Source organism: Eupeodes corollae, chromosome 1 (genome assembly GCF_945859685.1).
Source record: "Eupeodes corollae chromosome 1, idEupCoro1.1, whole genome shotgun sequence".
Classification (NCBI taxonomy): domain Eukaryota; kingdom Metazoa; phylum Arthropoda; class Insecta; order Diptera; family Syrphidae; genus Eupeodes; species Eupeodes corollae.
Window position 1 is genome coordinate 133449936 of NC_079147.1, and position 24746 is coordinate 133474681.

The 24746-nt window shown below is 30.9% G+C and overlaps 2 protein-coding genes across 2 annotated transcripts; one reads left to right on the forward strand and one right to left on the reverse strand.

Moving 5' to 3' along the window:
• The first annotated feature begins 2352 nt into the window (after positions 1 to 2352).
• On the forward strand, positions 2353 to 3622 carry LOC129940953 (uncharacterized). Its single transcript, XM_056049483.1, has 2 exons — positions 2353 to 2505; positions 2575 to 3622. The coding sequence occupies exons 1-2, from the start codon at positions 2500 to 2502 to the stop codon at positions 3406 to 3408; spliced, it is 840 nt and encodes a 279-aa protein (XP_055905458.1). The 5' UTR covers positions 2353 to 2499; the 3' UTR covers positions 3409 to 3622.
• Positions 3623 to 12792: 9170 nt separating this feature from the next.
• LOC129942188 (ionotropic receptor 75a) lies at positions 12793 to 23140 on the reverse strand. Its single transcript, XM_056051032.1, is given in 7 exon segments — positions 12793 to 13543; positions 13546 to 13866; positions 20466 to 21085; positions 21165 to 21332; positions 21399 to 21526; positions 22231 to 22414; positions 22558 to 23140. Coding segments are annotated over 7 exon segments (1935 nt in total). The 5' UTR covers positions 23037 to 23140; the 3' UTR covers positions 12793 to 13508.
• Positions 23141 to 24746: the final 1606 nt, after the last annotated feature.

Consider the following 24746-nt stretch of genomic DNA (forward strand, 5'->3'; position numbering starts at 1 on the left):
ATTTAGGCTTCAAGCTTATTTTATCTTATAAGAAATATTGTTTTCAACATTCTGAAAAATGTTGAGAAAAATCGAATGACAGTTTTTTTACAAAAAATAAAAACCTAAAAAAAAATTTATAAAAGTTGGTAAAAATTGATTTTCGACTCGAATATCTTTTCAAAACTTTGAGATATTGGCTTCAGTTTACTTTTATCTTTCAAAAAATCTTGTTGTCAACATACAATTAAAGTTTGAAAAAAATCGAATTGACAGTTTTTTTACAAAAAATAAAAACCTAAAAAAAATTTAAAAAGTTGGTAAAAATTGATTTTCGACTCAAATATCGTTTCAAAACTTTGAGATATTGGCTTTAATTTACTTTTATCTTTCAAAAAATCTTGTTGTCAACATTCAGTTAAAGTATGAAAAAAATCGAATTGACAGTTTTTTTACAAAAAATAAAAACCTAAACAAAATTTATAAAAGTTGGTAAAAATTGATTTTCGACTCAAATATCTTTTCAAAAATTTTAAATATTGGCTTCAAAGTAATTTTATCTCGTAAGAAACATTGTTCTAAACATTTGGTAAAATTTTTAAAAAAATCGAATTGACAGTTTTTTTACAAAAAATAAAACTCTAAAAAAAAAACAATACTAAAACTTCGTAAAAATTTACTTTCGACTCAAATAGCTTTTCAAAAATTAAAAATATTGTCTTCAATTTTTTTTTATTTCACAGTAATTATTGTTTTCGATATTGAGTAGTTTTTTTTTTTAAATCCAACATTCTGATTTTTCATAAAAAAAATAAAATCTACAAAAAATAGTACGCAAATTTGATAAAAATTGATACGAGTACATATAGACAAACTTTTAAGCAAGACAAATCGACAGACGGGATGGGAAGTTATCAGTGTGGGTCGCATCCCAGCTTCTTTTTTTTGTTCGTTTTGGAGTCATACATAATTTAAAAAACATAAACATACTATCACAAAAAGGTATCTCAATAAGTAAGCAGCTAAAAATGTCTACAATCTAAAGTCAGAATTTTACTTAACATAATAGATCACATCAGAATTTAACTTAACATAATAGAAAACATATAACATAACATACTCAATACATGATGTAAGTTCGCTTAAGCACGACATTTTTTTTATGTTTTCCTCTCAAATTTATTTGATTTTTAATTTGTTTGTTCTTTCTAGAAAAAACATTTTAAATATTTTAATACATTCTCGTTATATAATGCATGGAATTACGATTTACTTTAAATCCAAGCTGTTCTTATTTTGAATCTCTAAGCAGTTTAGAACACTTAATTTTAAATTTTACGCATCATCTACTTACTTATTTAAGCATCATCTCTGAATACAATTATGTTGAAGCCCTGCCTTTTAAGAAAACAAATTTAAATATACAACCATGTATTTGTACAAATGTAGGTATAGGTGCCTATGGACATTTCAACAAACAAGACAAAATATGGTAATAGCAAACAAAATAATTCTATCAATCTGTTATTTATTTCCATGAACAATTAAATCTTCATTTGGTTCAGAAATTTAATATAATTTTCAAACAAGTTGCTTAGACATGAGGGTGCTCTTTTTGCTTCTATTTTTATTCACTCACATGCTGAATCATTTTAAAAATATAAAAAAAAAACTGTATTAAAATTTCGAGATATTAGCCGAAAAATATCTAAGTGATTTGGAGAGTGACACAATTTTTGTAGAAAATTGTATTGAGTAAAACATTATTCCTTACATTTTACTGTGACCTTGCCATATGCGAAATAATACCAAACCAACAAGTAGTTTATAAAAAGTATCCACAACTACTCCGTGCGTTTGAAAGAGTTAGGGATAAATTGCAATAGACACTTTTCATGGCTGTCCAATTTTTAGAAAAACCCTTCACTGGACAAGATCTTGCTATAAAAGCCATCTGAACTATAGACATTTGAAGAAAAATGATTAATGTTTAAGAGTTGTTATAAGCGGAATCTACCAATCTTTAAATGGTGAGTAATAAATATTGATATAAAGGGTTAGCATTTTTAAGAATTTGCATTACATTTGTTGCTAGTTCGTACATAAATAGTTTCAGGCAATTATTCTTCTGACATTTCAAACAAATTTTCAGCACCCGAATGTAAACATAATTCTAATTAGAAAAACAATTTTAATGAAAATATAACCAAAACTTGATTTCGGCGTATGGCACGGTACCAAAAGAAACCAGATTTTTAATTTTATTCACTCGCACTCCTCTCCAAAATTTGTGTATCAAAACAGTCTTAAGACAGGCCGGCCGGTGATCGGCGACTACCACCATTTGCGCCAAAAAAAAAATATATGAATGAATATTGAATATATTGTCTTACACATTCATCGAAGCTTGTTTCCTCGATTCTCATTTCCATAATGGAAATTTTCCAGCTGACCAAAGGCTATATATAAAGAGTGTATTCAAGCTAGCCGCTCTTAATCGCCACCAGTCAATATTCAACAATGAAGGTGAGCGTAATACTTAATTTGTATATAATTTGTTATACTAATAATTTTCTCACATTTATATTTCTATAGGCCATTTTGATAGTAACCCTTTATACACTTCTCGTGCAATGCAACGGAGATATAAGCGAAAGGATACCAACACCAATCCAAAGCCTTGTACCTCCGACATTCGAGAACCCAATTAAGGATTATACGGTTGGGTTGGTACCACCACCAATAGATGGCCAACCAGCTAGGGATGACACGAGACCAAAAGTCCAACAACGCAAAGTCCAATCCCGAAGTCACGTACATTCCAATCCCAATGCTCGTACAAGCAGCTTTGTTCAAACTCCAAGGCAATCCGTGAATTCAGTCCAACAACGACCCGGATATTCCGTAGTCCATCAGAAAACACATCACTCCTCAAATCTGCTGCAACCTCAAGTGTATCAACCTAAGACGACAATTTATCAACCATTCCAGCAGTCCACAACTCATCACCATCAACCTTACACTCAATATTCATATCCAGCCACCTACAGTGCGGGCATAGTAAGACAACCTGTGGCAGCAGTGACCCATAATCATCAACACAAACATTTCGTTTCGACTCCTCAATACTACAGTCCAGTAACTCAGAACAGAGTCCATCAGCATTCCACTCATACGCAATACGTGTCTATTCCGGTGCAGAGAGGTCTGTCTACTGGTCTACAACACATCTATCCAAGTGTGCAGAAATCAGCTTTTGTGCCCAGAACAGTGTCTTCGTATGGTGGCAGCGGGAGTATAGTTCAAACTTACCCTTCGGTTTCCTATACTGCAATTCCAAAGCATGGTTCAACGCTGGATTTCGGAAATGCCAAACTTGATCCCGAATTAGTGCAAGTCATAAGCCAGGTTTATGGGCAATATCATTAATTTATTCAATAATTTCTTGGAAGAATGGAACTATTTAATTTTCTTCTTCTCATCCAAGGTCACACTTATCAACAATTTTTTTACCAAATCGTGTTATTTATTAATAAGTAGAATAGATTTTAATATATTTACATAAATTTTGTGTTTACTACAACAAGAAGCTTTCGTGCTTCAAACTAAAATAAAATGTGATTATCTGCAATAATAATTGTGACTTTTTTGAGTTTTAATTAATTTATTCATTTTAGTTTTTGAAGCTAAGCTACATATTAACGATAAAATTCAACCTCCCAATTATATGTTACAAACACCGAGCTGGTTTCTTCTTCCCTTGACCAACTCTCAGCTTTAGTTTATTAATTCGGTGATTGTTAAATGGTTGCATATTAATTTAATTGAATTAGTTAAATTAAATCATCTTCTCACTTCTCATATACATATGTAAATATTGGTGCCAAACCAATAAGCATTTAAGTACATAACATAGGGATTTGCTAGTATTGTGTTGAATGAATTGTTATAACATAAAAGCCTAATTAATTGTTCTTCTCCACGTGAGTTTTTGATTCTCATCATTTTTTTATTTTGTATTTTTATTGACCTTGAATGAAAAAAAGGTATCTATTATTTAATGAGTAATCGTTTTGATGAAATCATATAGAAAATCGCAAGGTTTTGAAATATTTAAGAAGATTAGGTAAAGTTTTGTTCTGTTATTAGAATGTTAAGAATTCGTCCAAACACACCTTTTTTAATTATTATAATAATCGACTGAAATGATTTTAAAATATAAAGCCGGTTTATAAATCTCAACCTCATTAACATATCTATATACCACTCGCGTTTTCATATTTGAGTGGGCTATTTATATTAAGCTTATGTCAAATTAAACGAAAGTATTTTTTGGTTAAAAAACAATGATAATCATATTCAGACACAGTTAAAGAAATAATAAATTATATCAAAATTAAATCACCAAGAGTGAATGTCTTCAAAAGTTTTATTTTATAAAATGTGAGAAGAAAAGATTCGTAAGTTAATCAGTGATTAGACTTTTGATTTATTAAACATTTGAAAAACATCAAAGAACTGTATTATAACTATACAATAGTTATAAAAATGTAATATTTATATGTTCAATAGAAATAGATGTTCAATAGAATGTGAGCGATTTGAACAAAACAGGTAACCAGCTTATTAAGTTTGCTTATTAACAACATTTGTGTGTTTCGATATCTGTCAAACTTAGTTTTTAAACAAATTTTTTTTAAGTTGAAAGTTAACGCACAACGTATACAAATTGTTAAAACCTACTACAAAAATGGTCATTCTGGCAAAGCCACATATTGGCTTTTAAAGGTTATATTGGTTTGCATAATCGTCCAACTACGCAAGCAATTGGCAAAATTGAGAAGAAATTTGAAGAGACAGGATTGGTTACAGATACTGTATGGCCTGTGTATTATCATTTCACTCGTACCATTGATATTGCTGCTGTAATTGAAAGGGTTGCCGAAGACTCGAATGTGTCGATTCCTCGTCGTTCTCAGGAATTAGCACAGTCTTACGACACATTATAGCGTATATTGTATCTACACCTACATCCTGGTCACAATACAACTGAAGCCAGCTGACCATTCACAACGACGACGTAGATACGTCGAATGAGTGCTTGAACAACAGGCAACAGGTTGACGACAATTTTTCAAAATTTTCTACAGCGACGAAGCACATTTCTCACTTGGTGGGTATGTTAATAAACAAAATTGTCTTATTAAGGGTTCTGAAATTTCTCAAGTAATAGAAGAGAGGCCATAACATCCACAAAAAATCACTCTTTGGTACGCTGCGCTCTTTGGTCCGGAAGGTGTGATTGGACTTAACTTCTTCGAAAATGACGCACATACGACAGTCATCGTCATATAGTCTTATGATAACCGAGTTTTTTTTGCTTGCTATTAAAGAATACGACTTGGAGAATATGTGGGTTCAACGGTGCCATATGCCACATTACGAATATGGCTTTATTCAAGAGACATTTCCTGACCGCGTAATTTCTAGTCGTGGCGATAAAAACTGACAGCCAAGCTCATGCGATTTAATACCCTTGGCTGTTTAGCGCTTCTTGAAGAAGAACATTTAAGTAAGAAAGAGCATTATCATCTCATACATAGCCAATTCGATATTATTTTCAAAATGGAGTATAGGTCTGACATGGAAACATTGAAAATAATGGGTATAAGCACATAATCTTGTGGAGCTCCGTAACAAATCTCATTCATGGAAGACTTCCAAATTCCATCGTGAACAAAAAATTGTCTATTTTTCAAGAAATTCCAAACAAAAGTTGAAAAGGTAAATTAGAAAAATGAAACAGAATTAGTTTATTAACAAGTCCGTCATACCATATTGTATCGAATGATTTTTCTATGTCTAACAAAATTAAACCACTTGATTGTCTTCCATTTAGGCTTTTAGCAATTTGCTTTATTCTAAGTATTTAATGATTATTGAAGTGACCTGCTATAAAAAGAAATTGCTTAATAGGGTATATATAGAGTCCCACAAATAACTTTTTTATTCTATAAAAACATCAAGTGTATCTTCGGCTGTGTGCATAGCGCCGCACAGCGGTTAGGGTTGTATTATGGGAGAGCGGAAAAAAGTCTTTTTATTATGTTTTATTAGGCTCTTTTGGTCTTTTTGATTTTTGGAATGCGAATAAATAAAAAACTATTCCATTCTTTTACCCAACGTTTCGTAAAAATTCCTCACTTCTTCAGACGATTTTTTTGTTCTTTATTCAATACTTGTATTAAATCACATTATAATTGTTAAAAACTCCGCATTGCATCCTCCCGACAGCACTGACACATATTTAAAATAAATAACAAATACAATATAAAATAAAACAAGCAAAAAAAATAAATTATTAAACTAGACGAGAAAGACATTTATATCACAGCTTAATTTTAAGGTACTTGATGTTAAAGTCTTTTTAATTTGAACGGTTCAACGGATTTAAATGAAATTTGGCAAAAATGTTTAAATTAGTCATATACATATCTGGTCAAAATTTGGTTTTAAAAAAATAATAAGAAAAAAATTTATTGTCATTTTCCTAAAATTTGAGGGTTTTAATGTTTGTATGGTAGAGCGGAAAAAAGTTTATATAATCTAAAGTATTAAACGAATTTTAGTGAAATTTAACACACATATTAAAATTAATCTTATACGTGTTTGGTCAAAATTTGGTTTAGACAAAATTATCACAAAAAGAGTTATTGACATTTTTTATAAAATTTGAGGCTTTTCATGTTATATTTAAATAAAAGTTTTTTGTTTAGTAAAATCTTTTAGGGCATGTCCTAATACTTCATATTGACGTTTCGACAATTTTGCTTCTATAAATGTATGTAAATGAATGTAATAGCCACTCCTTCCTCAATTTCGAAAAATTATGTTTCTGGACCAAAATCCGCACCAAACAATGACTCCTTTTGGGTGTATCGGCGATTCAATGTATGTGCGGGTTTTCTGTGACCCAAAAGCTACAATTTTGCTTCTTTAAATACCCAATTAGAATAAGATGAGCTTCATCTTGAAAGATAATTTTTTTGGAAAAATCGGCATCTTCCTTAAGCGTTTTTTCTCAGCTTTGTTCAACAACATATTCGTTCAGCGGAAGGATAAAACTAATTATATGTCAAATCAGACATGAGCTAAATATTACCTTTCACGAAATAAGCACTAGTTGAAAAAAACAACGTTACATGGCGGAACCTTCATTAGCTTCCTCAACATGGCTCAATAGATCGCCTATTTTTTGAGACTTACTCGAACATTTATAATGTGCTTATAGTAAGTTTATAGTTTCTTATCTGTGCTAATAGGTCTATAACCAGGCCAGGCTTAACAATTGGAAAGGAGTTTAATACAGACGTTGAACAAAAATGTTAAATAAATAACAAGATGTTGTTGCTTATAAAAATACATGTTTGGTCATTTTAGCAAGCTTTTCCTTTACTAGGTTTTAAGTGTGCGGAACAGTATGATGTTGGTTAAAAGTTTCAGCTAAAAAACATTATTTTGTACTCTAAGGGCAGGAATATTTGAGTCTTTTTTTTTTAATAATGTTTGTTACTTTCCAAAATCATAACAAATAATTCCTTTTTTGACTACAAATTATAGTTTCTTATTTAATTTGATAGTTAATAACCGAATCTGCATTCGCAGACGAATAAGGTGCAAAATTGTATCTGGTAGCAGTGAGAGATTTGAGTTTTGAAAGGCATATTAGGTCCTTGGGAATACCCATTATTGATGTCTACAATTAAAATCACCACCTATCAAATAATTTGAGTTTATCCTAATCAATTTCAATATGTCTTTTTTAAATTTAATCTTTTTCTCATTAGTATATTTCAACCTGGAAAATAAAAAAATACTCATTTTAGATAAGTCCTGCAAATCTATCTCAACTCCTCAGCTAACTCAAGACAAACAGCTGATTTTACTGTAAGTCTAATAGCCTCCTCTTCCCTTGGAGTGTTATCTTTCTAGCCTATAGCATAAATAAAAAGAGGCTGGGATGCGACCCACACTGATAACTTCAAATCCCGTCTGTCGATTTGTCTTGCTTAAAAGTTTGTCTTTATGTATTCGTATCAATTTTTACCCAATTTGCGTACTATTTTTTGTAGATTTTATTTTTTATGAAAAAACAGATTGTTGGATTTTTATATAAAAATTACTTAATATCGAAAACAATATTTAGGTTTTTAATTTTTTGTACAAAAACTGTCAATTCTATTTTTGTCAAAATTTTATCGAATATTGAAAACAATATTTCTTATCAGATAAAATTAGTTTGAAGCCAATATTTCAATTGAAAAGATATTTGAGTCGAAAATCAATTTTTACCAATTTTTGTTAAATTTTTTTAGGTTTTTAATTTTTGGTACAAAAACTGTCAACTCGATTTTTTTTCAAAATTTTATTAAATGTTAACAACAATATTTTTTGAAAGATGAAAGTAGTTTAAAGCCAATGTATACAGCTTTGGAAAAGATATTTGAGTCGAAAATCAATTTTTACCAACTTTTATTGATTTTTTTTTAGATTTTTATTTTTTGTTAAAAATTGTCAATTCAATTTTTCTCAACATTTTTCAGAATGTTGAAAACAATATTTCCTATAAGATAAAATAAGCTTGAAGCCTAAACTTTAAGTTTTTGAAAATATTTGAATTGATATTCAATTTTTACCAACTTGAGTAATGCTTTTTTTTTATTCTTATTTTTTATAAAAAAAAAACTGTCAATGCGATTTTTCTCAAAATTTTATCAGATGTCGAAAACATTATTCTTCGTTGCACAAAATTGTTTTGGAGATGAAATCATATTTAAGTCGTAAAATTTTGGAGGTGACAAATTTTTTTTCTTCAGTTTTTTTGATTTATAAACAAAACCGTTATATGGTTTTTTTTCAAAAAATATACTTCATTGATATCACGTTACAATATATTATATAAAATTTAATTCAAGTCTCTTGAGAGCCCTTTCTGCATCTTTCTGCCTTATTATCTGTGTAACAAAATTTATTTGAAATCGATATCTCTTCTGGTTCTTGAGCTATGGACGATGAAAAAAATTGTTTGTACAATTAAATTAAATTACATACAGGTGGTTCAATAGTTGTTTGGAATATAAAAATTATTTGTTTTCAATATACCGACGCGCTCTGAAAGTAAAGAAAATCAGACAATACCCAAATTATTGTATTATGCATTCTTTTAATATTTTTTTCTTATTCTTTTTCAAATGTTTGTGTTGATGGCAGTTCTAGTGACAAATAAATTGTTTTTATTTTGCTTTGATAGAACACTAGGCTTTCCACAATTAATACCATACAACTCGTTAGTATGGCGACACCTAAAATGCCCAGAGCTGGTATAAAGTGTTCCATGTCAACTTTCGTGTCCTTTTCCATCATTTCCGCACTACATTGTGGTTTATCAACGGCCCATAATTTTTCGTGGTAGGCCATTAAACCAGTTTCGCGAAGTCGTAAAATTGCACTAGCAAAATGTTCCTTGTAGGGTGAGCCTTTTGGAACAGCTGCACATGCAGGAAATGGTGGTTCCATTGCTACTTCCTGTAGGTCGCAGAATTCTTGTTCAGTAAGGTCATCTAAAAAAAAAAATGTATTTAATCATTAAATTAACAAAACGTTATGAATTTTGGATAGGCCCAGATACAATAGTCTTAATCCCAATTGGAAGTTTCCTAAAACCTGTGCTAGAAGCACTATATGAAGTAAAACTGCCTGTTTATGCATTTATTATTATGCAGATATTTACAAAGTGTCAAATTTCAAAATCTTTTGTGAAGTTTCGTAGAGGTTGATGATACAACATTATATCCATCTTTTTAGTCTGTAGGAACATCGTTTTAGAATGTAAACACAAATAAATTATCGAAAATTGAATGAAAAAAAAAATGAAAAAAAATTCAGATAATGCTGATGTCTATAAGCAGATTTGTGTTTATAATACTTAATAAGTAAAAGAATCTGGGAACGCTGTTAGAATTTGGTCTAAAACCTAGAAGAGATTTTGTGGCACAGGGGTTATTTTTTTTAAATAATGGCAACGTTTTTATTAGGAAAGTTTATAAAAATAATTATTAATCGAATCTTTACTGATAAATTCATTTTTTTTTAAATTCAGCGAAGATTGCCATTTATAAGTGTTTGTGGTGCTCTCAACCGTGCACAAACATTTCTACATACAAATATAGGGTATATAATTCAACTATCCCTGTTCCAATTATAACTAAGGAGGCACACAAAAGCAGACAAAATTTATAAAGCTTTAATAGCCGATAAACCTTACAGGTGTACAAATGAAGACAACTTTCACAAATATTTGGTTAGTACATCGTATACCCTACATATCGAATATCAAGTTTCAAGCCCAAGAAAAGGCATCTCGCAATAAGTGAAGCCTAACCCTTAAATGTCCTGGTAAATTATATATGTGTATATATTTTAAAAGCCTTTGAATGAACAATTCTATTTCTTGGTTTGCATCTTTTTCTTTTATACTGTGATCATAACTTTGCAACTATACCTTTTATTTTACTTTGTATTATATTATAGCTTAATATATGTATTAAAAATTGTATTAATTATTATAAATAACCAATAAAATAAAATCTAATATTATTTTATCCGATAAATGGACTGCGGACTTCTCTTACCATACAAATAAAATTTTGCAGAAATAAGATAATGGAGGGAGGGATGCCAAAATTGTTTCGGTTTTAGAATTCTGTGTGGTTTATACGTATTCTTAGCAAGGTAAGAAGGTGAACCAATAAAGAGCTGAACCGGCGGTGGTGGAAACATCAAAATCTGGGGTTGTTTTTCTCATGATGGAGTTGGCCCTATCCAGGGAAACCTATTTGGAAATTTTAGACAATGTAATGCCAAAGAAAATATGCCCTTGCTGTGGGCCTACCAGCAGGATTATGACCCCAAGCACACGGCTAAGGTGGTGACCATATTTCATCAAAATAATGTGCAGGTACTACAATGGCTTTCTCATTCTCCGCATCTTAATCCTATCGAAAATCTGTGGAAAAGTTTGAAGAAAAGCGTCTCGACAGAAAAACAAACAGTAATTAACAGGCATTATGGAAAGAGATGAAGGAAAGCTGTGGAAACATGCCGAAAACTCATCGATTCTATGCCAAGAAGATGCGATGTGGTACTTGTAAAAAAAGGAGATTCCTACAAAATAGGAAGACTTAAGAGTTGACCCATATACTTAAACTCATGGATAATTAATAATAATTAATTAATTGATATTTTTATTTTTTTTTTGGAAAAATTTACTTTCGACTCAAATATCTTTTCAAAAATAAAAAAATTGGCTTCTAACTAATTTTATCTCACAGAAAATATTGTTTATTTGTATTTTTGTTATTAGTGTGCCTCTGCCTCTTTTTTGTTTTTATTTTGGATGAAAATTGTATTTAGAAATTGTACTTATATTCAATGATTTAAAAAGAGGCTGGGATGCGACCCACACTGATAACTTCCCATCCTGTCTGTCGATTTGTCTTGCTTAAAAGTTTGTCTATATGTATTTTTACCAAATATGTGCTCTATTTTTTGTAGATTTTATTTTTTATGAAAAAAACGGACTGTTGGATTTTTATATAAAAATAACTGAATATTGAAAACAATATTTTCTGTGAAATAAGATAAGTTTGATGCAAAAATATTTAATTTTTGAAAATCTATTTGAGCCGAAAGTAAATTTTTACCACGTTTTAGTAGGTATTGTTTTTTTTAGAGTTTTATTTTTTGTAAAAAAACTGTCAATTCGATTTTTCTCAAAATTTGTCCTAATGTTGAAAACAATATTTCTTATAAGAAAAAATTAGTTAGAATCTATTATCTCAAAGTTTTTAAAAGATATTTGAGTCGAAAATCATTTTTTACGAACTTTTGTTAATTTTTTTTTCGGTTTTTAATTTTTTGTACAAAAACTGTCTAATCGATTTTTTTCAAACTTTAACTGAATGTTGACAACAAGATGTTTTGAAATATAAAAGTAAATTAAAGCCAATATCTCAAAGTTTTGAAAAGATATTTGAGTCGAAAATCAATTTTTACCAACTTTTATACATTTTTTTTTAGGTTTTTATTTTTTGTAATAAAAACTGTCAACTCAATTTTTCTCAAAATTTTATCAGATGTCAAAAACATTATTCTTCGTTGCACAAAATTGTTTTAGAGATGAAATCATATTTCAGTCGTAAAATTTTGGAGGTGACAAATTTTTTTTTCAGTTTTATTGATTTATAAAAAAAACCGTTATATTGATTTTTTTCAAAAAATATATCTGTTTGGTATCACGTTACAATATATTTTATAAAATTTAATTCATGTCTTTAGCGTTTTTGGTTCGTAAGATATTTAGGGTTAACCAAAATGTTCACCTTTTTTTCAACCTGCTATAGTGAAAAAACCACCCACGCAATTTTCTTGAGAGCCCTTTCTGCATCTTTCTGCCTTATTATCTGTATAACAAAATTTATTTGAAGTTGATATCTCTTCTGGTTCTTGAGCTATGGACGACGAAAAAAACGTCGCGAACGTACGGACGTACGGACGTACGGACGTACGGACATACGGACGTACGGACGTACGGACGTACAAACGTACGTACACACGCACGCACAGACATCTTTCTAAAAATCTTTTATTTCGACTCTAGGGACCTTGAAACGTCGAGAAATGTCAAAATTTTCAATTTGACAAATCGGACCCATTACAATAACTTCCTATGGGAAGTTAATAATGTACCTTTAAGATAGGTTTGTCTTAAAAAATTAAATGTAATTTTATTTATAAAAAAACCTTCATGTATTTTGTATTTTTTCGAAAATCGTTACAGCCGGTTTTTTCAAAGTAGTTTTGTATATACACAATTTATCCTTTTTTTGCATATCATTTTCTTGAGAAAACTTAAAAGCAAAATAACGGTTTCATACCATTATAGGTAGTACAAGAATATTTAATTTTATTGAAAGACGAAATTTTAAGAAAAAAACATCTTTTTGTTCGAGTTTTCTATTTTTGACCAAGTTAGTGTTTAAAACAAATTGAAAAAACCCTTATTTCCAAGTTTGAACTCAATCAACCCAATGGTTTGAGTAGAGTTTGGGCAACACTTGCCATAAAGTTCCAATATGTCGCAAGTATAAATGGTCAATTGGTCTTGATCAGTGTATTGCCAGTAAATATCATTTTTTGGGAAAAAAATTTGTATCCACTTTCTCATTTTTTATAATGAAATGTTAATTAGTTTAATACTAATTGATTTTTATCGGAATTAAATTGATATTTAATGACAATTACTCTTACATCAAATTATATATTGGCTTATTCTTTGAGATATATATACACTAACAGGATTTGTCAAGAGCTTGCTGGCACTGGCACCCTTAGAATTAAAAGAAAAAAATCCAAAGCCTGGTCATATGTTGTGTAAATCAAGTAATATTAATGTTTTTTACAATTATAACTTATTGTCGTTGTTTAAATGAGAAAGAAATTTTAATTTTTTTTGACGATGCACTAAATTTTCAACAATTAATATCATCCAACTCGTTAGCATTGCGACACTTAAAAGCCCCAGTGCTGGTACAAAGTGTTCCATGTCAACTTTTGTGTCCTTTTCCATCATTTCCGCACTACACTGTGGTTTATCAACGGCCCACAATTTGTCGTGGTAAGCCATTAAACCAGTTTCGCGAAGTTGTAGAATTGAGCTAGCAAAATGATCTTTGTAGGGTGAGCCCTGTGGAACTGCTGCACATGTAGGAAACGGTTGTTCCATTGCTACTTCCTGTAGATCACAGAATTCTTGCTCGGTAAGTTTATCTAATAAAAACAAACATTATTATAATTGTTACAAATTCGATTTCATTTATGAATTATGTTTAAATTATTGTAAGTTTCTATATTTAAATTATTGTTTTTTGATTCTTCTAAAGGCTACTCTGGAAGTATTTAGTGATTCAATTAAAGCACTGAAGAACAAAAATACGGTAGAAGTTGACGGAATTACTGATTGGTGTAATTGGTGACTAACGATGGGTCTAAATGTCACTATTTACTGTCAATAATCCAGTATTTCAAGAAGGCAGAACAATAGGAAGACCGAGAAGGCCGTGAAAAAGAACAGTCGAGATTGAAGGAAGTGCTGGAAGGAGCTGGTGGAAGTGTATGACTTAAAAACATTGTTTTTGTATTTTCAAATATTCTATAAAACAATACTTTTATTACACAATACGTAAATAAGTTATTTTCATTCAATTAAATAAAAAGCAACATACAAGTTTAGGAAGAATAATAATTCGAACAATGAACTTGCAAGGCATGAAGTTGAGACATAAAAAACAACCACGATTTCTACATACCTACTCGTATTTATGTACGTTACAATTTTTCAAAAGTTACGCTGGGGTGAAATAAAACCCACTTAAAAAAATTGGCCTTTTTACACTTTACAAAAGTGAAACACGGCCAATTTTGACAAAGTTAAATAAGGCCAAATTATTTTGAGAAATAAATCCAACATATTTTTTTGGTGAGCTATGTAGGTTGCAATTTGTGCGGTAGGTGCAAGGTTGAATGTATGCATTTATGACAAACCATACCTTAGCACAAACGACCAAAATACACCAACATATTTAGGGTATTTTTTGCACTTTCGTCATATACAGGGTTAAATATTTTTCGCTTTCAAAAGTAAACGTAAATAAAACACATTTATATTTTTTTTACGATATTTCTTTTTTATTATAAAGTTTGAAAGTTGAGATTATGAGCGTGAAACATTTAAATGACGACCACGTGAATTGTTGCACAGATACTTTTAAGGTAATTTTCGACCATTTTTTTACACATTTGCATGTGTGCACCGCCTTGTTGAAACCATATATTGTCCAAGTCGCAGTTTTTAATAGCAGCCAAAAAAAGTTGGTTTTCATATGGCCATAACGCTCCGAGTTGACGGTAATAGTAGTTCCATCGTCATTTTCGAAGAAGTACTACCGCCTGTTATTCAAGCACCCATTCGACAAATCTATGACGTTGTGAATGGTGGTTAAGTTCTTGTTCTTATATGGACGTAGGTGTAGGTTTTTTTTTGTATTGGGTGGCTCATCAGTCTGTTGAGAACTAGGTCTTAGTGACTTACAACTCTCAAACATTCCTGTGCGTGAGTACTGTTGGCAGGGATGGAGAGCACCTACAGTTTTTAAGCCGAATCCGAACGGTTAATTTGAGAGTAGTCGGCACACTGAATGTCGAAAACAATATTTTATATGAGATAAAATAAGTTTGAAACCTATGAACTTTGAGCAATGCTTTTTTTAGGTTTATATTTAAAAAAATGTATCGATGTTCAAAACAATATTTCTCATAAGATTCAATTAGATCTAAGCCAAAATCTTAAAGTTTTGAAAAGATCAAAATCAAATGGGGTGGCGCAAGAGTCCGTTGTGAACCAGGGCCTAGTGACTTACAACTCTCAACCATTCCTGTGTGCGAGTAATGTTGTAAGGAATGGAGGGGACCTACAATTTTTATGCCGAATCCGAACGGCTAGTTTGAGAAAGCACTTTTTCATGACAAGAATTACTCTTGAAGGATTTGTCAATTCCTCGCAAGAGGCAGTACCCGCGAAAATTAATTTTTTTAAATTAAGGTGGCACAGGCAGGGATTGAACCCAAGACCCCTTGCATGACAGTCCAACGCACTAACCATCATGCCACGGGTACTACGTTTTGAAAAGATATTTAAGTCAAAAATCAATTTTTACTTACTTTTGTTAATTATTTTTTATGTTTTTAATTTTTTGTAAAAAAAACTGTCAATTCGATTATTCTTAAAATGGTACTCAATTTTGACAAAAATATTTTTTTTAATAAAATTTGTTTAAAGCCAATGTCTCAAAGTTTTGAAAAGTTTTTTGAGTCGAAAATCAATTTCTACCAATTTTAATTATTTTTTTTTGTTTTTGTTTTTTGTAAAAAAAACTTTCTATTCGATTTTTCTGAAAATTGTGCCGAATATTGAAAACAATATTTTTTACAAATTAAAATAAGTTAGAAGCCATTATCTCAAATTTATTAAAAGATACTTGAGTCGAAATTCAATTTTAACCAATTTTGAAAAATGGTTTTATTTTTTATAAAAAAAATATCAATTCAATTTTTCTTAAAATATGACCAGATGTTAAAAACGTTAACCAGTACAAAATTGTTTGAAAATAAAATCATTTTTTATTCGTAAAATTTTCGGATTGGCAATTTTTTTTTCAGTTTTTTTGATTTATATAAAAAAACGTAAATTGGAATTTTGTTCAAAAAATATATTTATTTGGTATCACGTTGAAATATAATATATACAATTTAATTTAAGCCTCTAGCCTTGTTGGTTTGTTAGATATTTAGGGTTAACAAAAATTTTAATTTTTTTTTAAACTGCTATGGTAAAAAAAACCCACCCAAACAATTTTTTTGAGAGCTTTTTTTGTACAATTAATTTCAATTATGATATATATATGTATATATATATATATATACATATATATAATGTATCGATCTTCGGTACATTAATTGTGCTAGTGGTATTCAAACTAATCTGGTTACTAGAACATAATATACCCCAAAAGTGTAAATTATAAACTAATAATTGGTTTAAATAATACACCTCGATGGTAAACAATTTACATAATATTTAATAGCCTCAAAGATCATGAACTAGTAGAAATGCGAGTGCCGAATTTAAAAACAGCATATTCTGTCGAATATACTTGAGGGCCTCTAGAACACACATTAATTAAACATTTCTTAAAAGATTCTTGAGTTGTTTTCGTTCGAAATCAAGAAAAGAAATTGCAGTATAATTATAATTAAGTCGCTTGAATATTGAAATTACTAATCAGTTGATATTTACATTTTTTAAATATTTTTTGAAATGTATGGCTGTCATCCAAAAAACAGTGTGTCTCAAAGTCACCGACGCAAACAAAACAATCATTTAGGTTCCTATTCCCTTTTTTAAGTCGAAAAGGTTTTAAATAATTTTCTCGTTTTCACTTTTTTTTAATTTAAATAATTTGTATGGTTTTTTGAGTAATTTTTTTCATTTTAAGGTTATAGGTTATTTGTTTGTTACATGTCTACAAACAAGGAATTTATTTTAATTTAGCAATCGGTAATAATTGTGACAATACATTCTGGAAAAATCTTTAATCGCATATAAATGTTTACATTATTTATAAAACAAAAACAGATAATGACAAGACAAATTAATTCGCCCAAAAATTGCTAACGTAATGGACGTACTCTTGGAAATTACTGGTGAGAAAAAATTTTAAAAATATTTCCAGTTTAATGCTTTTAAGAGCGATATTTTACTGGCTCTATATAACTTAGCAAAACTAAAGCCAATTGTTCTTGATTTTTCTTTTTATTAAAATATATGTTTTTCCTATGCGATTAACGAACTAGCAATCCCACAAAATTAAAATTAATGGTTCTCGTCTGCATCGGTCACAAGGGGACACCCTGTATACGTATACTCTATCTCCTAAATTTGGAAAAAATGCAGGGTGCATTTTAAGCACAAGAAGGAAAAAAAACCATCGTACACACGATTTCCAAAATTATAGTTTAGTACATTTTTTGACGTTATGGTTTGACATTGGTAGTTTAGTGTATTTTGCCTCCACAAGAGTGAAATCAAAATCTAACACAAAAATGGTGTATTTGATCTTAAACATTTTGTTTTAAGAATATTGATTGATTTTGTATGCGCCATTGATGGCATATTAATAAAACAGATGCGAATCGCTTTATATTGCAGTTTTGCACAGAAAACCAACCAGTGCTGTTATTGTTACACTGGTATATTTTCTCAGATACACCAAAAACTTAAAGCAATGTTCAATTTTCTCAATTTCACCCTAAAATTATTACACTTTACAAAAGTGAAATGAGATACATTTTTAAAATTTGGCTTTATTTCACTTGACTTTATTTCACATCACTGAAATTCACACGAAATTACTTACTTTAGAATACTGGGGCACCCACATTACTGACAACTGTCAAGTAAGCACTACATTTTTCGAAATTTAAAAAACTGCAGTTAACTGTAGCTTTTTTGTTGTAAATTAAATTATATTAAATTGGGTGGCGCAACAGTCCGTTGTAAACCAGGGCCTACTGACTTACAACTCTCAACTATTCCTGTGTGCGAGTACTGTTGTCAGGAATGGAAGGGACCTACAATTTTAGGCTGGGTCCGAACTGCTAATTTGAGAAAAATCACTTTTTATGACAAGAATAACTCTTGGAGAATTTGTCAATTTATTATTTTTTTTAAATTAATGTGACACAGGCAGGGATTGAACCCAACACCCCTTGCTTGACAGTCCAACGCACTAACTACTTGTAAATTATTTGTGGAGAAAAAAAATGTGTAGCTCGACGGTTTTAAAAAAAAGTGGTATGTAATTATAGGTTGATGTCAAGTTAAGTTAGCACTAAATTTTTTGATTTTGTTCAAACTAAGTACGCAATAACTTGACATTTATTTAATGTAAATCAGTTGTGCAGAGAAAAAAATTCCAAAAATTTGTTTACTTTAATTTTTTTTTTAAAAGAGGGTATGTAGTGCTTACTTCACACGCACCATGAGTCTAGGTGTCCAGGCATAAAACAAGGATTTTCGAAAATGTATCGAGGCAATTAATTGTAGCTGTTTTGTTTAAAATTATTTGTGCAATGAAAAAAATTCCAAACATTTAGTTTAATTTAATTTTTTTGTGAAAAGAGGGTACACGGTGAAAAGTGAGTGCGTGAAGTTAGCCCCCTTTTTTCAAGTTTCCTTTTTAAAAACCCAAAAATGGGGATCTTAGACCCGAAAAATTGTTTTGATCGCGCCCCCTTATTCGAAAATCGATTTTTTGAAAATTGTTGCAAGTTGTTTGAACATTGTTTCAAATTTTTTGACTTTTATGTTCAAAGTTTTAAAAGATAACAAAAAACTCTAAAAATTTCTAAATGTTTACATATTTTTTATATTTTAAAAAGCGTTCTTACCATTATTCCAAAAACTGAGAGCCGTGAAATGTATATTTTAAGGATATACACCCCATTTTTTTCAAAAATGCAAAATACGTCTCATTTATTTGAAGCCTACATTTTAATTGAACATGAATGAGCACATTTACAGGAACCAACACTTGGTTTATAAACTGTTATTTACCTTAATGATCTAACTTTCAAAAATAATATCGATGTCTTTTACTTTTGTAAACATTTTTTTAGCTCCCCTTTGTAAGAAATCAAAAATTCGTGTCCAAATTTCGTCCAAAACCATAATCAAATATAGCTAAAAATGAATACAAATTAAAAAAAAAATTATGTTTTCTCTCTTTAGTGCCCCCCTTGAAAGAATTTAAAATTTTAAGCCAAAGCTGTATTCTTTCAGCAAAACCATAAGGCCGACTCTATGAAATAAATATCTATGAAACAAATAATGATTATGCCTTTAATATTTAACAAAATATTCCCAGCCCCCTTTTACTAAAGCCCACATTAAAACAATATTTGTAGATGCATAATCAATCAGATCAAAATGTTCCGAGGATTCATTCAAATATGTCACAAAATAAAGATATTAAGTCCGTATAAGAACAACTTTAAGAAATAGGAAAATCGAAAAACGGGGGCTAACTTCACGCACTCATTACATGCCCCCTTTTCATTGAATGAGAGTAAGAACAATGTTTGGATTTTTTTTCACAACTAATTTTAAACAAAAAAGCTACAGTTATTCGTTACATTTTCGAATATTCTTGTTTTATACCTGGACTCACGGTGTCAAGTTAGCACTACATACCCCTCTAAAAAAACGAATTAAAGTAAGATAATGTTTTTAATTTTTTTCTTTCCACAACTAATTTACAACAAATAATTGTCAACTTATTGCGTACTTAGTTTGAACAAAAACAATCACTACATACCACTTTTTTTTAAATCTTCGAGGTACAAATTTTCTTTCTTCTCAACAGTTGACTGCATACTCAGTTTTTTAAATTTCGAAAAATGTAGTGCTAACTTGACAGTCTCACATTACTGTCTATGCAATTTTGTATAGATTTTTGTTTGATATAAAATCGTAAGATATTGTAAATCAATATGTTGCTTAATTTAATACCGTATTAAAAACACTGCTTTACCCATTTTAAATGCAAATTTGTCATAGTGTCGTAGTTTTATCCGCAATTTTATGTACATACACTAAAAACACATCAATCAGTTACGAGAAACCTTGTTGTTATCAAAAAATTGTAAATACGTTTTTTAAAGCATTGATTTTATGTTAAAACAGAAAATTGTAAACTACAAAATATAAATCAAAATTATAAATTCATTAAATTCAGTGCATGCGTTCGTACCTTTTAATATATGATACGCTCTGACCAAAGTCACATGAAATGCATATCCACCTCTGGCAATGCGTTCCAAACCCTTCTGTAGGGGCAATATATTTGTTTGAGGATTTCTCATTATGCGGTGAACATAAATATCTTTTGCCATTTGGTTCGATGTATTGATGAAAAGTTCATAATTGTATGCAATATTTTCCATGCCCACATCCAGGCTACTGTTAAATAGAGCTGGCATACTGACAATGGTCCTCGGAACATCTGCCAACAGAGAGCCAACTATGAATGCTGAGTAAAATTGATTCAGCATCACTGCGAATATGCAAATTGATATAATTAGCGTGCGAGTGGAAACGAATTGGAACATTTGGCTTGGCCCTTGAAGAAAGATCGCCTCGAGGATGATCAAAGTAAAAAAATCCAATTTATTTTCAGCACCATTACCAGCGCCAGCGCTTGAGCCATTAACACTCTCGTAGTTTTCAAACTCGTGGTGCATTGTAATTGCCATTAGAAAAACTCCAGCGATGGTAATTGCGAAAACAGTGTACCATACAACCGGTGTAAAGGGCTCCAGAAATTTATTACGAATGGGCGATCGACGTGGATGTCGGAACAAAAATCGAGCTCTGTTTTGAAGATAGACACAAAATTTAAAAAGCGAAAGCTTATGATGGAAAACACACAAAAATACAACTCTACACGTACATTTCAACATGCACTTCAGGTAGATAACGAACAACAAGGACGCGTTGTTGAGTAAACCTTAATGGGGATAATGTAATTGCTACCTCGCCATTGAGTATTTTTCCTATGATACCTGTCCAGTTTCCGTTTTGACGAACGCCCCATAAGTCGGAAATGACAATTTTAATTCTGCAATTGTTGAAAGCATAGAGTTAATAATTCCAAAAACCATAAATGTAAAATGTTGCTACTTGCCGGAAATTGTAAATTTCCTTCATAATTTTAAGCAGGTGATAAGTTTTACGTTGCATAGTGTCAAGGTGCTTATACTTGTAGCTTTCAATATAGACGGACAGAGGTATTCCTTTTGGGGCGGCATTTATCTGGTTGTTAAAGTGCATTTTATTAGAATTTTCAATGGGCCAAATTTAACGGAATTCGGAAGAGAGGACTACCAAAAAAGTTATATATTATTTTCTTCCAGTAAAATGATATGCTAGGCTTAACTTCAATCTTATGGTTTGATTTCTGTGACAACTTAAAACCTTGCAATATGAATACACGGTTAAAATATTGGTTTATTTTTTTTGGGTTACAACACCAAAATTGTATTAAAATAATATATTATAATAATAAAGTTAATACAAAATATATAAACATTCAACATTAACATATGCGAGATTACTGCACAATTATTTAAAATGTTATGAATCTCCTTTAAATTATTGTAATAATTATTATATAATTATGTTTATTAAATTTGAATATTTTCAGTATTATGAATTCTGAAATTAATACAAAACTTAAAAATTGAATATAAAATAATTGCAAAATTTTGTTAATATTTTTGAAATTTTAATATATATGTATGTTGTGCATGGAAGCTGTATGCATTCCATAGCTATAATTTAAAAAAAGAATACATCTTGCCTAGTTTGTTTTAAATTAAGAAACCGTCACAGTTAAAAACAGATCAATTTTCAACTGTTTCTTTTGTCGTGAAAATTATATGAGAAGCATGTATGCTATATTAATGTTATTATATTCAACCTCCAACTGTTATTAGCAAATTAAAAATTCAACTCACCACAACACCGCCATTCAAGGTTATATCACTGAAATTCCTTCGGCGTTGAACTGTCGTTTGCCAAAAATATGGTAAAACTTGCATGCCTCCACTGTCACTCCAACTGCCTTTTTCCAAACTCTCGAAAGAAGTGCCACACTGATGACACACTTTGTACAAATCATATAGCCGCAGAATGTCTTCCCTGGAGAGCACAGCACAGCAAAGCAGAGCAGAGCAGAACAGAACAGAACAGACCAGAAAAAGTTGCAAGGACGCGCATGGATGGTGAAATTGGAATTTCGAAAACCGATTTAAAACTAATTGAATTTTCTACACATAACTTACTTTTGAATTTTTATACCAAGCGTTATATCTGCGTCTATGTTTATTTCCAACTTCTCAAGAGCCTGCAGCCCCATTCCAAAGCTTTTAGCGAGTATAAACCATGCTTGTGATGAATTGAAAAAGTTGTTGGCTGATACAGACTCTAAGATGGGAACAGTGACTGTCGCTGATTGGCACTCAATGTCAAAGGAGACTCCAACTTTTCGGCCTCCCCCTTGGCGAAATAAATCCTTAAAATCAGCGTTGTTCATGTTCGTGTCGGTTGTTTGGCCAACACGAATATATGAAAGCCAAAGAGATTTTTTCGAAATCGCCTTGAGCTCTTCCATCTGTAGCGAATCATCATTGCACATTATAATGATACCTTGTTTAAGGTGGTTGTATTCCAGAAAGTCGCCAAAGGATTTCACTTGAATACAGAAATGAGCACCAAAAAAAATGCTATGGAATAGAAAAAACGCAGCAATGCGGAACACCATTACTATGTTGGTGATGGTGGTAAAGGTGACGGTGACGGTGGTGCCGCGCGACGACTATAGTTGGGACGGTGGGTTTGTTTTTTTCAAATAAAAACGAAACTTTATCCACTTCGTTCTAAACGAATGAAATTTACGACTTATGCAGGAGATTTATACTCCTTAGCGATGGAGGCAATTAATTTGCTTGCACCGTTTGCGACAACGGTCGACATTCTGACGCATAATAGCTGACAAAAAATGACACATTGGGTAATTTACATCGTGTAAAATGTCAACCTCTCCAGACACTGCAGGCAATTTTCTTTTTCTTCCTCTTGCAAGCTATTAACGTGTCACTTCGTTCAACTTGAAAAGGTGGACAAATTAAAGTGCTTCGTATTTATTAAGGATTGAGCTATTTAACTATTGCATTTGTGAATGTTTCAAGAAGATAAAAAATATAAAAAAATTATACTTCTGACAAAATAATAACATCGAAACCACAAACGCAATCGATCTTAATTATTCAAGTCGTTTGGGACCGCAATTAAATGGTCATGTTACACGAAATAAGTTTAATGTATCATATTTATACATGATTTTTAAGTTTACAATAGAATACCATAATTTCATAATGGAATAATACTGAGAACACAATCTTCTTATGGAATTTTTGGCAGCATTCTGCAAGCCAAGATAAAAACGATTACATTTAAAAACTTATATACTAGTACATTTGCTTTTAAATTGTCTGCAAACCAATCTAACAATTCGTTAAAATAACAAACCGTATGGATTTGTTGTTACAGCCTGTTTTGCACCTGTGCTGTATGCACTATATGACGTGATCGTTAATGCATTGGACGTCATGTCTGTGCCATCTAAAGTTTTTTGTATGGGTACTACCTCATGCGAGGAAAGGACAAATCCTCCCAGAGTAATTATTGTCATCAAAAGTGATTCTCGGACTGTAGGTTCCCACCATCCGTGACAATATTATTCACACACAGGAATGCTTGAGAGCTGTAAGTCACCAGGCCTTAATTCTCAGCGTATTTTTGATGTTCTGCGACTATTAATGTATACCACAAATGCATTGAAAGGCAATTTTTCACTTGTATGCAGCTAAAAAAATTTTGAAGAATACAATTTGGAATTTCAGTAATCCAAAATCTCTTACAGAACTACATATCATTTTTTGGTTGCAGCCCTTTTTGGCAAATTTGATTGGGCTACAAAATAATATTTACTCGGTGAGTATGTATGTAAATAAACAAAATTGTCGTGTTTGGGGGTCTGAGAATTCTCAAGTAATAGAAGAGAGGCCATTTCATAAAAAAAGTCACTGCTTGGTGCGCTCTTTGGTCCGGAGATGTGATTGGTGCGCTCTTTGGTCCGGAGGTGTGATACTTCTTGGAAAACGACAATGGAACGGCTGTCACTGTCAATTCGGAGCGTTATGGTCAAACGATAACAGATTTTTTTTGCCTGCTATTGAAGAATACGACTTAGTATGTGGTTTCAACAAGACTGTGCCACAGGACATACAACTCTATGGTCTTATAGAAAGGGAGATTTCCTGGCCACGTAATTTCTGTTATGGCGATATCAACTGGCTAACAAGATCATGCGATTTGATACCACTATACTCTTTTTTTTGTGCGGTTACGCCTTGCAGATAAACCTTTAATTAATGAGCAGTTAAGGCTTAGACACCGCCTAATATATGTC